At 38.4% G+C, this 18,143-nt stretch overlaps 2 protein-coding genes across 3 annotated transcripts; both read right to left on the bottom strand.

Moving 5' to 3' along the window:
• Window positions 1-2,379: 2,379 nt before the first annotated feature.
• On the bottom strand, window positions 2,380-11,998 carry LOC131464544 (phospholipid phosphatase 1-like). Of its 2 annotated transcripts, none has more exons than XM_058637070.1 (6): window positions 11,908-11,998; window positions 5,721-5,872; window positions 5,350-5,630; window positions 4,652-4,709; window positions 4,282-4,458; window positions 2,380-3,291 (listed from the first exon to the last, which is right to left on the bottom strand). In XM_058637070.1, the coding sequence occupies exons 1-6, from the start codon at window positions 11,993-11,995 to the stop codon at window positions 3,166-3,168; spliced, it is 882 nt and encodes a 293-aa protein (XP_058493053.1). In that variant the 5' UTR covers window positions 11,996-11,998; the 3' UTR covers window positions 2,380-3,165. The 2 variants fall into 2 exon arrangements, with proteins under 2 accessions (XP_058493053.1, XP_058493054.1); XM_058637071.1 differs by lacking the exon at window positions 11,908-11,998 and adding an exon at window positions 8,267-10,062.
• Window positions 11,999-15,686: 3,688 nt separating this feature from the next.
• LOC131464243 (lymphocyte antigen 6S-like) lies at window positions 15,687-16,779 on the bottom strand. Its single transcript, XM_058636631.1, has 3 exons — window positions 16,620-16,779; window positions 16,039-16,146; window positions 15,687-15,933 (listed from the first exon to the last, which is right to left on the bottom strand). Exons 1-3 carry the CDS (start codon window positions 16,666-16,668, stop codon window positions 15,779-15,781), a joined length of 312 nt encoding a protein of 103 aa, XP_058492614.1. The 5' UTR covers window positions 16,669-16,779; the 3' UTR covers window positions 15,687-15,778.
• Window positions 16,780-18,143: the final 1,364 nt, after the last annotated feature.

Raw genomic sequence — 18,143 nt, 5'->3', positions numbered from 1 at the left:
TTTACCTTTGCAACAGATTGATAATCTGGCTCTAATGTCAAGAAAACTGATGTTTTGTTATGAGATTGTTAATTGTGTTGTCAAAATCATGTTTCAGAATCTGGAACCATAGATGTTTTTCATTTGAAAACAATTCAACTGGAATGATTGAACATTCGTCTAAAACAGAATTAGTAGAGCAATGGTCTATTGTGAGCGAGTGAGCTGACACTTGGATAGTATATAACTGTTAAGGAGGTATTCTGTGCAGCCTCCAGTAGGTGGCCATAGATCCCACAAAGACAACTGAGCTGCTCTGCTGAATGAAGTTTCATCTTTAGTACTCTGATCTCTTAATATCTTTGTAATAATAACATTTGATACACTGACCCCGAGAGCTCTGAAAGATGACTCACCTCAACCTAGTAGGAATCTGGAGTACTAACACCTCTTAATTTTCCACAGAGGATATAATGCATACTAAATTTATCATTCTCACTTTGTGAGGTCAGTTAGTCTCTTTTTATTGTGCTAAAAACAAGAACATAATGAAACAGACACCGCTATTTCTCAAGTCAAGTGGCTCTCTGGGTTTTTCTGTTTAAAAACAATGTTACTTCACTCTTTCCTGGGTAGAGTTTAAGACCATTTGTCTGGTAATAGAACCTCGTTTTTTTTTTTCAATGATTTCGTGCTGCTTTACAGGAGCCTGACAGATTCCAGTGTCCAAAGAGAAATGTGAGACATAATGGCCTAAAGCAAAACAATTGCTCTCGAAGCTGTCGCTGCATGCTACACAGTCGCTAGTCACTTGTTTCTCCGGCAGCATCACTGCTTGGCCAGACAAAGTGAGGCATGTGACGAGAGAGTGAATGGTGCTGCTCTCAATTAGAACTATTGTCGAGGTCAACGTGACAACAAGAGGGCGCTTGTGTGGAGCAGCAGACGTTATGATGGGTCACATTTCAGACACAACAAGAGCAGTTTCTTCAATGATTTAACAGAGTATTTTGTTTAAAAAAAAAAAAAAAAACTATATGAAAAAGGGACCACAAGGACATATGTGAAGTGTGGCAAAGAGCAGGAAATAATGTAAGAAACACTCCAGTCAATTAGCTGTTAAAACCAAACTCACCCAAACATTAGGCAATGGCTAAACTCATCACAATATTTGCACAAGAAATATTTGTTCATGTTTCTTCAACTTTGGCCCCTTGGCAACCTGTGGGTTGCCAGGTTGTGTAAAATCCTCAAGCTGTCCCTTTAGCAATATATCTGTCGCATTTCTACCGATATCTCTTGAATTTCGTATCCAAACAACGTCAAATTTGGCACTGCACACACTGTGTGGTCTCTTAGTGAGTCACCAGACAAACTGATATTATTCCTTGCATTTATCAATAGATTGAATCTATTAAATTGTCAAATTGTAGAGTTTCAACAATAAGTGAGAACGTGTTTCTGCTTTAGAGAGGCAGTGGAGAATTGGAGAAACAATGACAGAGAAGCAGAAAGTGTTCCCTAACTTTGGTTGATGCTTCCTATTCTAAGACAAGTATTGAAACTGGTATGTCTGTTGTTAATCTCCTCCCTGCTTTCAGTTGTCTATATTTTATTATTCGTTTTTTTTCTCTACTGCATACGCTTCTTCTTCTCCTCTGGTTGAGATGTTTTTGAGAGGGGTAGTGAGTTTTTTTTTTTTTTTTTAGCTTCCATATAGTTCAGTATACAGATCGAAACACCAAACCAAACATAAACACAAACAGAAGGTGCTGGTAAACTTATCTACAGTATAAAACAAGTAATTTATACTTGACAGCAGCACTGTGCATTGAATCTAAGTCTTACATGTGAACAATAAAGTTCTGTCATGCTGCCAAGTCACATTTTCTTAATAGGTCGACCTAGGGTTTGTCAAGAGAAGGACAATGGGAACTTTAAATGGAGGAGTTTCCAATTCCTCACAACACATTCCTAGAAATTACATGCTTAATAACTTATGTATGACATTAGTTCTGTGCAGAGAATGATGACTCTTGTAATGGGGGAACTTGAGTTTCACAAGAAACTATGGGATGAAAAAAATATGGGTAAAATGGCTCATCCTATTGCCCCGTTCCTTTCTGAGATACTTCTTGTATCTAACCTTGCTTGTTTTTTTACTGATAAGTCAAAATAAGTGTCACTAAATTTGCACAATTGTCAAATAAAGGTCAAATAATGATTCAGGGGAACCTACAGTATGTTACCTGAGAATACAGAAAACCTTCAGTTCTGCATTTGTGAGAGGAGTTTGGTTTCTCTTCTCACACATCAGCTATTTAACCACCACTCAGTCTACAACTTTCACTTTCCACATTCACTCACATTATATCTTTTTATTAAGCAAAACACACAATCCTTTGTATCAAAACAGCAAAATGCAGCTCTTTATTCATCGAATATTTTTTCTCTCCTGGCACTGATAGTGTTTAAAGCTTCTGTGTGGACAAAAATACATTAAAGCCAATACAAATAGTAAAAGAAAAAATTAATTCACTGCATTATCCATTCATACAATGACATAAAACCAGGTGAGGGGAATAACAGCAGGTAGCAGCATTCTGACTAAGGCAAAATTAAAATAAAAAACAAGTAATTTATGAGTTCCTGCTCCATTTTAAGTTTAAGGACAGTCCAGGTTTTCTTATTCACACAGGTGCTAGGCTCCCTACAAGCCTGCTTGCAGTACACACAGACTCTCATTATATTCCAGGCAAAAGGAATTTCATTCATTCAAGATGGCAACATCAGACCAATATAAACTAAAAAAAAACACATTTCAAACAAGTGCGCACTGTAAAAAGCCATTTTTGTCTACGGTTAACCAACACGCTGCACTGTGTTTTGTCATTTCGATCCATAATATGCGTGTATTATATGGGATTCAGCCCAAATCCTCTGCGTCTTTATATCTCAATAAAGTGCAATTACTGTCTTATGTATAAACGCTTATGTTCGAGCATTTTAAGCTTACCGACCACACCAAAGGTAACAGACGACAGCACTGGCTCCATGAAATAAAATGCACAGAAACAGCCAGTGGTCAGAGACTTGCAGATACTAATTGGTGTGTTCAGGCCCTCTCAGGCAATTTCAAGCTGTACTCTGTACACTGTATAGTACATGGACTCAAAGGCCTTAGATTCAGTCAGTGCTGCCATAGTGGTTCAAACTGGAAGGGTTTTCAGGGAAACCAGAGGGCGAGGCTTCTTCCTCCTGTGACACCACCACGTCGGCTGGCTGCTTAAAGAAGTTGGACACACAGAACACCTGCAGAAAAACAGCAGTTGTCTTTGTTTATATAGTTTCATACACAATTTAAAATCAGCTTATTATTGTAGCCTTGTAATTGGACTACTGCCCTTTTCCCAGTAATACAAGCACTAGCGTGAATTGATTTATTGAATGAAATGTGTCCAAATCCATTTCACTAGATGGCCCCCTTTCCTGCATTAGGCATTTCCCAGTTGACCTCTTACGTCACAAACGATGCCAACTTTATCTGGCAGCAAATTGTTAGCATGTCAAGCACCATTTTGTGTCTTTCTAAAATCCGTTAACTTCAAAATATTCATGTTCTTTAAGCTGACAGAGCATCCATTTGGTCTCATGTAAGTCCAAAAATGTACCAGTCTGGATTTCACCATATTTTTCTTGCGGTTGTTTACTTCTACTTCTTCTTTTTCTTCTTCTTCTTCTACTTCTCATTTTTTGAGGTCAAAGACAGGGTTGGGAAATGTGGACTTATACTTGCAGTAGTGGTTTGATTAACATGTTTGTTCATCTCTTTTAAAAGTATAACGTGTGGTGATTGTTAGACAGTGAGAAACAGTAAGATTATTAAATATTATATATATATAATATATTAAACATGCGCTAGAACACGTTTAGAACATGGCGCATTCGTATTCCCATAGCTGCCTCCGCAATAAAACCACTTGAAGCTCAGCTTCAGTTGTTCTCTATGGGACGACACAGACGGGTAGCACGACGGTGTTTGGCAAAAACGTCACTTCCACGGTAGCTGAGCTTCTCTGGAAGTCAATGAAGAAAATAGCTGGTTTGTTGTGTGTTATTTGCTCGGAGTTATAGCCCATTTTCATTTGCACATATACACTGTAGATAAAAACCCTATTATGGTATTTTAGTTTTAAATAATTGGCACGTTTCCTTGTTCCAGTTGTTTGTAGCAACCTTGACTTTAAATACATAAACGTCTTTCTTTCCCATTAGCTAATGAGATCTTGCAGTGAAACTTACTGTGAAAATAGCCACTAGGCCGCCTTGCAGGAGGCCAGTGAACACATCGCTCCAGTGATGCTTGTAGTCTGACACTCGGGACAGACCCACATACACAGCGGTGGCAAGTAGGAAGAACTGGACGGTGGGACGAAAGAGCCTCGCCCATTCTGACTTCAGTCTGGCTTGAATGTAAAGCTGTGGTAGTCAAAGGGATAAAAGGAATGAATTATTATTAGATTACACTGTGTGGTAAATAACCAATACTTGGGTGTTGGGAGTTTATGTTGATTATATTTTATCAGTAAATGTGTATGGATCATTTTCTACTTAAATGTAAGTGACATTAGGGCGATAAATAGTAACTGTAAGAAATAACGAATGTACTTACTACAAGGAATAGCATGCAGTACATAGAGAATGATGAGTGGCCAGAGTAGAAGGACAGTCTATGAAAAAGAAGATATTAAATGAGGAAGAATGTCATTAATCTTATTAAACAAGACATGTCACAAAACAATCATATTTTTGAGTTTCAAAATATGGGTCCAAAGAAATCCCTATGACACAGTTAATCATTATTATAGATAGTTTATATGGTAATGTAGGAGTAGGAGTGCATTTTCCTTATTGTAGCTTATGCGTGATGTTTATGAATATTTATGATGTATTTCGTAGCATTCTACACTTTAAAGCTTTATGGTTAGTTATGTGTTGTAGTCATTCTGATAGTGTGACATCAAATTTCCCAGGTTAAGAACAGTAAAGTTGATCTGATTTGACTGCAATTCAGTTCCTGTATCGGGTATGATTTTTTTGTTCATGTACAACATAGTTATGGGAGTAACTCTGCTGTTTGAACTCTGACAAATCTCTGGAAACATGGATCGGCCCAGTCCAGAGTTTGATAACACAGCAAACACAGCGAGAAACTGTCAGGGTCAGACACGTTCACAATTCACTGGTATTCACCTTCTCTTATACAGAGACAATTTCAGATAAATATCCGGTCTTCAGTCCATGTTTTAAAGCATCTTAAATTCAATTAAATAAAACCATTTCTTTGTCATTCATGTCAGGGACCATTACCTGGCTTCATCAACCAGAAAATTATCTCCAGTGCAGGTGAAATTCTCGACGTATCCACCACTTTTGCAGTTAATGCGATCCCAGACTGGCTTGCATACAGCCAGGAAGTTTGGCCGCAGACGACCGATGGAGTACTTGGCTACGTCTGTCAGAGACTGACTAGCAGCAGCTCCAAAAACATAGCTCCCAACAGCTTTGTAGACACACGCCACATACTTGGTCCCTGAAGACGGTCTCTTGATGCGAGATAAGTAAACGGAAAGGCACTCGCCACAGACGATCTGCAACAGGGAATGTCATTTAAACAATAAGTAACCTTCTCTACAGGATGACAAACAGGACATTGAACTTTTTTCAAGTCGTTGACTTACAATAATCAATGTGAAGGGGATCATGACTCCTCCCAGCAGCTGGTAGGATATGGTGTCCTCTTTAAGAGGGTATCTGATGGACTCATCGTTACAGTAGAAGCCCCGTTTGAAAGGGTTGTGTTGAGGGGTGAGGATGAAAAATGGAAGTCCAACTGTTAAAGGCAAAGAAGAGGCAGATAATGACTAACTTTTACCACAGGGACAGATTTCAGCTTGTCTGCGGTCTCACGTCATGCAAATGCACATCGTGTTACGCAGCATGTGAATCAGACCAATGAGCAGAGGTGGAAAGTACCACTTTTTTGATAGTACAAGTAAAAGTACTGGTCTAAAAAAGTACTCTAGTTAAAGTAAAAAAGTAGCTTGTTTAAAATGAGCTTTCTTGTGGAGCGCAAAAGGGACAAGGGGACACAAATCTCACATTAATTGTTTTTAATTAAAGGAAAACCTTTACAAATTAACGTGCTGACAAAATAAAATATGTAAACACAGAATGTATCAGTCAAAATGGGTCAAAGGTCACAAATGTTTTCACTTACTTACACTTATTTATTTATTTTTTATTTTACTCTGTCACAGATGTGATTTAAAATAAAAACACACTGAAGTAAAATTACAAATAAAAAAAATGACTTTACTTTAAAACCTGTAATCAGTTACAGTAACGCGAGTAAATGTAATACATTACTTTCCACCTCTGCCAATGAGCCGTTCCTAGTTGCTACTGTTACACAATTCTCTTGATGTTATGACGTAGACACATGAGGAAGTGTGGCATGTTGAGATTGCACGGACATGTCCTGTCCCCCCCAAAAACCTGAGATTTTCATAAGTGGCTCTCGTGTGTTTTATTTAGCTGCAAGGGAAATTCTCTGCGTTCAAAAACAGAAAAGTTGCACAACTGAATTAAACACCTGAGGGCTTGAATTACTACAGAACAATAAGCATGAGAAATCAGTATTCATACTCATGTATTAAGATAGGGAAATATCTCCCGAGGAGCTTAATTTGTATAGGAATCACAATAAAACCTTGTTTTGGTTACACATTCTTGTACACTTCTTGTATGTTTTTATCCGCAGCTTTTTTGATTATTATGAAGATGAGAAACTGATGTAAACAATGCATTGCTGGACATGGTTTCGGTGTTTTGGGGCCAACATGAGTGAACGCATATTCACAGACTATCATTTTGTCAAAGACCACATTACACTGAAAATTAATGTTGGAGTGACAACAGTGGTTTGTGCTGATGCGACTGAACTGTTAATCTTTCAAAATTACACTGACTGGATGAGTCAGCGTGAGATAAACCCCAGGAATTATGGCACGAGGAGTGGAGGAGTGATACACTATTCACGGATTCTTTCTTTCCTTAGGTTCATTGTAGATCAGAAACTCAATAGGTATTTCATCATGACTCTTAATGTTGAATTGTCTCCACATTGTCTATTACTACTATGTAATATAAATCCTACATTCCATTGAAACCTATAATTCCAAAATAAACGTTACAGCAGATATTACATAGATATCAATCTCAAGTATTTTACTTTAAGTAAAAGTTGCTATAAATATAAATAACAAAGTAAAGTACAGACACAGGAATTTTGTACTCAAGTACCGTAACAAAGTATTTGTCCTTTGTTACATTACAACACGTGAGTATTTTGTAATTGCGGTGTTTCTGCTTTTACTTTAGGAAAATGTAGAAGTGTGTGAGCATGATAGCACCAGCAGCAGCAACACCAGCAGCAGCAACACATAAACAGCAGTTTTTACAGAACACAGTGATGATACAGGACTGTAAATAGAGATTATGCTGCGTAGACTGTTGCCGCCAGCTCCACAACAATATGAGAAGACTGGCATACAGTGGACAACCAAAGATGGGATTTATTTTCTGTGGTTTAGGGATTTGATGAATTATGTTTACTTCAGTATCACTGCTACACTGTTGGATTTATCATACAGTCCCGCTGCAGAATGCATCTGTATCTGTGCTATGGTTACATTCCAAACAGTGAGCTAAAAATACAATTTTGCTTGGAAAAAAAACACACACACACACACACACACAGGGTGGGACTATTTAGTTGCCCTTTTTTCCATCTTCTTCCTGCCTGGTTCTCTTAACCTCAAGGTTTCCCTGTGTTTACCCACTCTTGAGTTTGTAATCTGTCCCACAGATCGGACTTTCAGAGAACCACAATTCAACAGGAGTAAAATTGAAAATATTGTATTGTATATGATGCAATATCCCTACTTAATTTGGACGTTGAGTTAAGTGTTTTGTGTCATAGTATTTATAGTGTAAATCTTAATTTGCTTTATTTTTGTTTATGTATTATGGTATTGGATCGATTTGGTGATATATTGTCATCCTTCCAGAATCAATATGCCAGGGCAAATATCTATCACAGAAATTGAATAAAAGTGACGTGAATCATTGGAACAGTCGCCGTTAGTATGAATAATGTGAGTGTTAAATAAAGTGTACAACGCATTTAGACGGATTAGCTCGTGAGGAGATTAGATTTACATACCGAGGATGAGGCAGGTAATGTCCAGCAGAATGAGAGGGATTCCTGAGGCTTCGAACATGTTGCGTTTTCTTCTACAAAGAGACCGTATGAAATGTCCTGTCCTGGTTGTCCCGGCTGGGGTTGAGTGACCGCCGGCTAGTTTTAGTCTTAAAACGAGACGCAGTCTTTGTGCCGCAAACGTCTTAGGGTTAACCCTAACCCAGCACAAAATTTAAAAACCCCAGTGTCATTGTCCTACCACCAACTCCGTGGACTGTCCGAGGAGCTACAAACTACCAGTTAGCTTTTTTTTCTTTATTTAAAAACAGGTAAATGATTATACACTAAGTCAAGAACACGGACTAAAAGCTAAACCTAGTCTAAACACCACCACACACGTTACGAGCCTCTCACCATTTTAACTCCTCACAAAGCATCATAACACTGCGGGATTTCATCCGCTCACTACACCGTCCTGACCCGGGATAAGAGACATCACGCAGTAGTGTGAACACAACCGCTGTGATTCACGCTGCCTTCACGTGGTGCTGGGAAAAATTAGCTCTGCAGTGGAGGCAACTGCAGTGGAAGAAATAGCTTTATGTATTAGATAAAGTACACCATATCGTATCTTTATCTCGTCTTATCTTAGATTAGAAATAAATATCCTAACTTGAACTACTGTAGTAAATTCATAGTTCAACCGATCGACTAATTAATTAATAAGATGAATGAAGGCTGTATGAGAACAAATACTCATCGTATCATATACTAATAAATGTATTATATACACACACACACACAATGACTGTAAGGAAATACCAATGCAGTAAGGTGTCACCTGTAAGCAAAGCAAATATTACTGTACAGTTAACAACAACACAATAGTAATTATAATACTAATATCATTACACTGTTGATGGACATACTCTAAAATGTGTTGTGTGCAGTACTGATTAGTTCAGTTGCTTTTTGTTAGTCTGTTTTTTCTTTATTTGAAGAAACTCTTACAAGTCAACACATGATTTCTTCCTGGAACCCCTGGTGGTGTGACAGTTACACAGGACTAACTTCTATGTTGGCACCCTCCACAATATTATTGTTTTTTATGTTTATTTATTTTACCTAATGAAGAAAATGTATATCTACATCTGCTGCGACATAAGTGCGCAAAATATTGTTAATTTCACTACAGGTCTAAATTACCTCTGCAGTTGGGAGCAGGGAAAAATGTGTATACTGTACATTGATATCGGTTATCCCGATATATCAGCATATCGGATATCAGTAAAAAGTCCAATATCTACTATTCTTGTCTAATAGGCCAAAATAAATTGTTGACCTATTAATCAATTACACTTGCATGCTTTTTGTTAAGTAAACAGTACAAGAAATGATTGTACAACTTGTGCTTCGAATTTTCGAGGCGCCATCAATGCAGCACAAGGCAGGAAGTGGTAATCATGGGCCAATCATGTTCTTGCATGTCTCTGCACAGTTGTGGGCTGATTCAGAGCTTCTCCTCCTCCCAGTCAGTGTGACTCATATGTCTGTGTCTGACTCTGCTGGGTGGTTAGGAGAGAATGTTCTGTCATCATCAAAGCAGCACATCACACCACCTCAAACTGTGGTACATGTGCCACCAGTAGTAGGCAAGCTTCTTCAGGTGATACTGAACTACTGGTCTACTGTGTTTACCAGGATGTGTGGTCCAAGTGGAGCTGAGCAATTTTGGCCATGAGTGTGTAGAAAATTAAACAAATAACACAAATGAATAAATAATAATAAGAAGAATTACCATATCTCTCGTTCAATCTTAATCGTGTGTCATTATACCGGGATCATGAGAGTGCAAGCTACCTTATTGTGAATAAATCTGTCTCCTGTGAAAAGTCCGTATAGCTGACTTTGGCCTATTTACACCACTGTATTTTAACGTTGGTGGTAATGATGTTACTTTGAGAGCTCCATATTTTCTCAAGGTTCTTCAAAGTTTGAGAACCACTGATTTAAAAGAAAAGGGCCACGTTGTTACTTACAGTACATGTATTTATTAAAAATAAATGTTCAGCACTTCCTGATTATTACTTAACAAATTCTTTGCACAACATAATATAGAAATGAAATCGAGGAAGCAAAAATAGTAAAACACAGGAAAAAAAAGAAAGTTAATGACATTCGAAAAGAAGTGAGAAGAAGCATGTGTCGCATCACATTGGAGAAACATTTTACCACAATTAAACATCTTGCATTTACATTTGTAAAGAGTGATGGCCTAGTGCTGGGGTCTCAAACTCAAATGACCTGGGGGTCTAGTCTGATCATGAGGGGGTGCAGTTATGTGTGTGTAATGGTCCACCCTTGTGTCTCCCACTCTTTTTCCATTGTATACCATGGCATACTTACTGTAGAAAGAAGATAGTCTTACTTCCCTATATAAAATGACTACTGTGCTATAACCATATTTTACTGTACAGTTCATTTAACTTAATTTTTTTGAAAACATTAAATACAATTAAATTGCATTTATTCCTTCATACGGTCACACTTTTCTCAACTTTTCCTTCCTGATAATCTTTAGTCACAAAGAGAAGCCGCACATCCTGCTGTTGAACAGAGGAGATCTGTGTCTGGATGACAGATGGGTTACTGGCTGAAGAGAACTTGATAGTTTCTAGGCCAAGAACACAACGGTGAACATTTACTGCAAAGTAGATTTCCCTTTCTTTGTCCCTGTTCATGAAACTTTCATTGTTATTTTGTCTTTGTTGTTGTTTTTTCTCTCTTGAAGGCCCCAGCAAATAACAGGATAAGACTGTAAACTGTATGTTAATATGGGCACTAGGAGGCAGTGTTGTAATAAATAGTACTTACACAAATTGCCAATGGTTTAAAGCTGTTCCCTGAAAAGCAGGTGCCAGCCGTGGCCCCAGAAATACAAACATTCACATGGGAAAGAATTTCAACTTCCGAAACCTTTTGGATATGCTACTATACACAAATAGAATCTACCAGAATTCTAAAAGCACATAAAACATACACTGTTCTGACTTCTGGAAAGGATCATAAACAGACTATAGCACACCACAAAGCTGTATCTTGACCAGAGAGAAACCTTTTATCAATTTTAATCAATCATTTATTTATTGAAAAAAAAAAATGAATATCAGACCAGTGGCTGTGGCACTGTTACACAGGTCCCAGTCACAGCAATTTTTCAGATTTCCACATGCAATACTGCTTTGGCAGCCCTTGACTATGCCTGCAAGACATGATGGAAAGCCACCATGCTTTTAGTATAGCAACATGTCGAACAGTTCCCAACTCGTTATAATGAAATGTTCAGTAACAAACGGAAAAATATACACACCCACATGGTCGCTGGAGAAACAACAATCCAGTGTGGGAGGCAAGGGTCCTGATGTTTGTGCAGGATTTAACGCCAATTACACATTGGTAGCATTTTAATCCACATGAAATGCAGAATTAGGTCAAAGTTCATATTGCGTAATGCCAGGAAACATTACGTTTTTGATGTTTTGTTGACCTATTTGAGGTTATCTGATCAACAGTGTCTTCACAGACAGAATTAAATACAACTCCTAAACCCTCAGGTTAAAATGTGCAGTTAATAGCAATAACACAATAAAAAATGTACTTACCTGTGGACAGAGTCAAGTACAGGAGAACTGTGTGTGAGAAGTACAAAAGAAGATAATGTTTATTCGTTTGGCTTTTAGTGTTCAACATGTGTCCCCCAGACCCTCAGCAATGTGTTTTTCCTCAAAGGCTCCTCCTCTTGTTGGCTTGGACTCAAATAAACAAAAGTACACTGACACAGAGGCATACAGTTTTGTGCTTTGCCCACCTGGCCTAGGTTTGTATGACACCATGAATTCATACACACTAGGATTTGGGTGAGTTGCTGGCAAAAAGTAGAAAAATGAGAAATTAATCTTTCTTGTACAAATCTTCAGGCCTTTGTTGAATTCTCTGAAATAACAGATACATATAATGTATTGCTGAATAAATAAGATATCAATTGTAAAGTGTTCCCTTTTCTTCTTTTTCATAATTTCCAGGAAAAGTTATACTTTTAAAATCAAGCATCCATTCCATTTATTGTTCATCGGAGTTTTGTTTTTTTCCATTAAAGGACGGCAAGAACAGAGAAATGTGCTGTCTCTCCCAGGGCTGTAAGAAAAGAATGACAATGATGGTCAATGATGCATGGATGCAATATGGATGCAATATTTAAAAACCTACCAATGTGTCATTGTCTTAAATAAATAAATAAATGAGAAAAGAAAATCAAAGATATTGTCATGGCTAAAAATAAACGGGATATATTATAACAATAATATTAATAATCAAAATAAAAGCAAGCATAAAGGGTCTTTCTCCTCTTTATCCAATCCAATCTTTATTTATAAAACACTTTAAAAACAACAACAGCTGAAGTGCTGTACATCAAAGATAAATAAATAAATAAAACAGATAAAATACAAAAACGTGTGACCTAATAGACCTAAGAACAAACAATAAAACATACAATAATTCCTTCCTTATCTTGCTTCTTTATCTTGCTGAAGATGACAAAGTAATTAAAGTATAATGGCATTTGTGATGTATTTAACCATCAAATGTGTGTATATAATGTATATAAACATGAATGAAAACATGGAGGTAAAGGAGGGAAATGTGATTATTCTGTGGATATAGCAGATGACTGATTGGTGACACACAACACACCTGACCATCTTCACGCAGGTGTTTTCAATCAGCTGATGACCGCGGTTTCCTCCTCCTCCTCCTCTTTCCCCAGTCAACGTCACTTCAGTGCTGTTGCTTTGAAGAGAAGCCGCGTAAACGAGCCGCAAACCAAAAACAACACGCAAAAGCTACATAAACTACAAGAACTACGGCGGCGTGACGTCAGACTCCAAAAAGTTGGTCGCGTGCAGCAGCTCGTGGATATAAACAGCTCGGAGATTCACGGCTCATCTAGGATGGTGAGTAACATTTGTCGCATTAACTTAATGGTCTGTTGGCTGAACTATGTCGGAATGTTGGCTTAATTAGGCTGAGCTCAGTGTTGTGCTTCACTGTCAGCTTAATTATGGCTTAATGTTAATTTTTTGCTCAAAATTAGCCTTGAATTGTCGCACTGTTGGCTGAAATATGGCTAAATTGTTGGCCATTTGTTGCACCAAAAAAACAGTGGCTAAATTATTATGTCTTAATGTTTGGTTAATTGTGGCTCTTTGTTATCTGAATTGGCAGCCGTTTTGTGAGGTCACAGTAGGTGAAAAGGTCTAAATAGGGCTGCAACTTATTACTTTAATTTGATTAATGTGTAATTTATTTTCAAGTTTGATCCAAAAAATGTTGTTCGCTGTTCCTCAAACATCTAAATGATATTCCCGATCCAAAATTATTTGGTTTAAATGGCATCTTTAAAGTTTAAAGGCATATTCAGGGTTGCACACAGTCTTATCTATGTATCTGAACCATTTAATGTAAAACACACATTTTTTTTTAAGAAACAAACCTCTGCCAGCTTCTCAAAGACCTGAAACTGTTAAAAAGAGAAGGTGAGTGTCACCTTTTAGAGACAACTCACTACCTCAATAAAGATTTTAGGGCTAGTTAACAATTTATTGAAGTGATGTCAATGTGGCTTTAATTTTAATTTTTTTATATATATATATATATGCGCGCACACACACACACACAGTACAGATAGATATAAAAGTTGTCTAAAACAAGTGTGGTTGTATGGTGTACTGACAAAACAAAAGGCTTTCCTCAAATCTTCCTCAGCTTTATTCTTAATAACTTGTGATTATATGTTAATTCTGTATTTCGCTGTTTGGTGGTCTTTTACACCAGAGAGAGCAGTTTACAACTGCAGCCTGTTAAATGCCTGTTAAACATGGATATAAAGCAGTGAACAGATTACATACAATTTGTGCTGGCAGCAATGTTTTCACTTCTCAGGCTGGTTGAACCATGTCTGTACCTCATACAACCATGTTCCATAACACCTGAACTTGTTGTTTTACACGTGTGATGGTAGGAGCTTGAATGGACTCAACAGCATTTTCTTTCATTTTTCAGGTTGCTCTTCATGAAGATCTTCAAACAGTAGGTGTCATGTATTTTAATTTTAGGTGGCCGCTGTGTCCCCACTCACTCTTTTTCTTGGCTGCCGTGCCTCCTTTCTATTTATTCCATCTGCATTGTCCACTTGAATTTGCTGATGCTGTCTGTACGTCGAACATGGCCACGTTCTTTCTCTTCTCCTCTTTTCCCTCTGTCAAATAGCTGAGGGTTGTACATTAGTCACAGGTTGTGTTCTGCTTGGTGCTGGTTGAAGTGACATTGTCCACTTTTTTGGGTGGACTGATTATGTCGGACGTTAATCTGGTCTTTGTTAATCATTCTGGAAGCAAATGATGAATGCCAATTTGATAGAGTTTTAAGGATGGAAGTTGTGTTGACCCTGAGGAGCAATGTAAATGCTTGCATTCAAACCAAACAATGATGAATGATCACAGATAAGGTTAACTGCTAGAGTGCTTTGCATTTGCTTCCATTGACTGCTATAGACGTCAATTTGACCACTGCTCTCAAAATGGCTGGCAGCCAATGAGTTAAGTGTTAGACAAAGGAACCACATGTGGTCTACAGTGAAACAACATTAAAGGCATTTAAGGTAGATGTTAAGTCTGTGTACCATTTGAAGAATAGTAAATCTTAGATGTCTGGGGATCCCAGAAGAAAATTGGAAATGAGCTAATGCTAAACTTTAGCTTCAAAACAAAAGGTGAATTCAAATGCTCCCTTCTAAAGAACTCTGCTCTTACACAAAACCACATAATGCAAAGTTGGACTCTAATGACACTGGTCTGTTGCCAGTGAAGAAACTATCCTCACCGAAAGCTCAAACCAGAACAACTCGACCATCAGTAGCCTCTCCAAGAAGAGACGTACTTGCGTTAGGTTTGTGTAAAGACGTTTTGTTTGGTATGCATATAAATCGTAAAAGACTTCATTTGGTTAGATACTACCAGTATTTTTTTATTTTGTCTGATATTGCATCATTTTTAAAAGCAGGAACGATGTAGTGGCTGCATTTGCTAGGGAGTCTGTTTTTGTTCCGTCAGTGGAACTGTTAACATCAGCTGGTTGTAGGATTGGACTTCAACTTTTGACTTTTGTCCTTAAATAAATGGAGAACTCTAAAGGTTGTGAAGGCTGTACTGTGTTGAATAAAGTGATTTAACACTTTACTAATTTTAGTTTTTATTCTATTTTGATAAAGCGTCCATCTTTTCTGAAACTGGGGTTACCAGATATGCACTTAAGGGTGTTAAATTATCTGCTGTGATTCCAGCATAGTTGTTGCAGGAACAGGATACCACTTCTTAACCCATAGTTGTTGATATTGAAAAGTTGTTTATTGTTAAGGCAAAAGTGCAGGCACAAGTGCAGCATAGAAATAATCTCAGCTGTCGTTTTTCCAGGGCCTCAAAGAAAAAGTGTGAAGATGGCTGAGGACACCAGCACAAGGATGACACTGGGAGCAGCCACAATGGTTTTGTTGCACAGGTTTCCTTCACAACAAACGATAGGACCGCCACATGCTACACTTGTTTGGCAGCCCTTGGTAATCATGTCGAGACCTGCAAATCACAATGGGAAAACTTTTGAAATGCTGTTTCATGATTGTTTTTGTTGAGTTTGGAATTCCTAGCAATTGAAACTTTTGAAATGACAGAACAACTTACCCTCTAACTTCAGAGAGAAACAACGGTTGAAGATGACGGGACACGATTTGGTGTCTGTACAGGATTTTGGGTCAGCAGCTGTGCACGTGTAGCATCTTAATCCACCCACTGTGCAGAAACAGAACACATACAACCCTAAGTCTCACCATTTTGGTTTTGGTTTGTCTGTGTTTTACATGATCATTTGTCACTACATTTACTTGAAATACCAGCAGGAGAACTAGAAAAGAGTGAAGTAAAACTTGCAGAGGATGCATCATTATTTGTCTACATTGACATTTACATTGTTTGTTTTACTAAACAGTACTTGGCTACATTCCACTATGGAGTTTAAAGGAATAGTTTGACATCATTCTAGCAATAATAAATATTGCAGTTGTGGAATAAATCACATTTTTTAAATTCACAATTTTACATTTACCATTTTTTAAGAATCACGCAAGGTATACTTTCTTGCTTAGTGTCTTGCTGTCTCTTTCAGACATGACATGAGACAACCATGATGACGGACCTTGAGCTACTTCTACAAATTTCTCACTCCAAGGTAAATTGTCAAAGAACAAGTGCTAAGCTGTTCTTACCTGTAGACACAGTCATAAACAGGATCAGGGCTCCACACAGTGTCATCATGACTGTAGATTAACACGAGTTGTTGTAAATCACTGAAGCCAGACAGAACTGGAAGAAAACCTTCCTCTCCTGGCCCCACTTTCTAGTCTTTCTTTGGAAGACCATTTGCATTTCCGCAGAAAGCTCCTCCCCCATGTGACTCGAGTAACGTCAGCCCTAAAGAGACTTCCTTATCCCTGTGCCAACCATGTTCTGTAAATAAAGACTTTCAGGGTGTGTGTGTGTGTGTGTGTGTGTGTGTGTGTGTGTGTGTGTGTGTGTGTGTGTGTGTGTGTGTGTGTGTGTGTGTGTGTGTGTGTGTGTGTGTGTGTGTGTGTGTGTGTGTGTGTGCGCGCCGTTCGGGTGTAGTTTTTTGTAATCATTCTTGAAGGCATTGAGCCAGGGGTCTGAAGGTCAGCCGTTCGGGTGTAATTTTTTGTAATAATTAATCAACGCATCGAGCCAGGGATCTGAAATGTCAGTATGTGTATCAGGAACTACGGCTGATCCAGGGTGCCGAGTTTCGGACTTGTGCGCCCTTCGTAAAGTTCAAAGGTGAAATGTCAGTATGTGTATCAGGAACTACGGCTGATCCAGGGTGCCGAGTTTCGGACTTGTGCGCCCTTCGTAAAGTTCAAAGGTCAGCGGTTTGGGGATGATCTGTGTTATTCGGCCTTCACCCTCATTTTTGTGTAATAATTAATGAAGGCATTGAGCCAGGGGTCTGATTTTTAAATATGTGTATCAGGAACTACGGCTGATCCAGGGTGCCGAGTTTCGGACTTGTGCGCCCTTCGTAAAGGTCAAAGGTCACCTGTTCGGGTGTAGTTTTTTGTAATAATTAATCAACGCATCGAGCCAGGGATCTGAAATGTCAGTATGTGTATCAGGAACTAAGGCTGATCCAGGGTGCCGAGTTTCAGACTTGTGCGCCCTTCGTATAGGTCAAAGGTCAGCCGTTCGGGTGTAGTTTTTTGTAATAATTCATAAACGCATCGAGCCAGGGGTCTGAAATGTCAGTATGTGTATCAAGGACAAACGCTTGTCCAGGGCGCAGAGTTTCAGACCAGTGCGACCTTCAGAAAGGTCAGCAGTTTGGGGATGATCTGTGTTATTCGGCCTTCACCCTCATTTTTGTGTAATAATTAATGAAGGCATTGAGCCAGGGGTCTGATTTTTAAATATGTGTATCAGGAACTACGGCTGATCCAGGGTGCCGAGTTTCGGACTTGTGCGCTCTTCGTAATGGTCAAAGGTCAGCCGTTCGGGTGTAGTTTTTTGTAATAATTCATAAACGCATCGAGCCAGGGGTCTGAAATGTCAGTATGTGTATCAAGGACAAACGCTTGTCCAGGGTGCAGAGTTTCAGACCAGTGCGACCTTCAGAAAGGTCAAAGGTCAGCGGTTTGGGGATGATCTGTGTTATTCGGCCTTCACCCTCAGTTTTTTGTAATCATTCTTGAAGGCATTGAGCCAGGGGTCTGATTTTTAAGTAT

Source organism: Solea solea, chromosome 8 (genome assembly GCF_958295425.1).
Source record: "Solea solea chromosome 8, fSolSol10.1, whole genome shotgun sequence".
Lineage (NCBI taxonomy): Eukaryota > Metazoa > Chordata > Actinopteri > Pleuronectiformes > Soleidae > Solea > Solea solea.
Note: the sequence above shows the minus strand (reverse complement) of the source record. Positions and strands in the feature narration are given on the sequence as shown.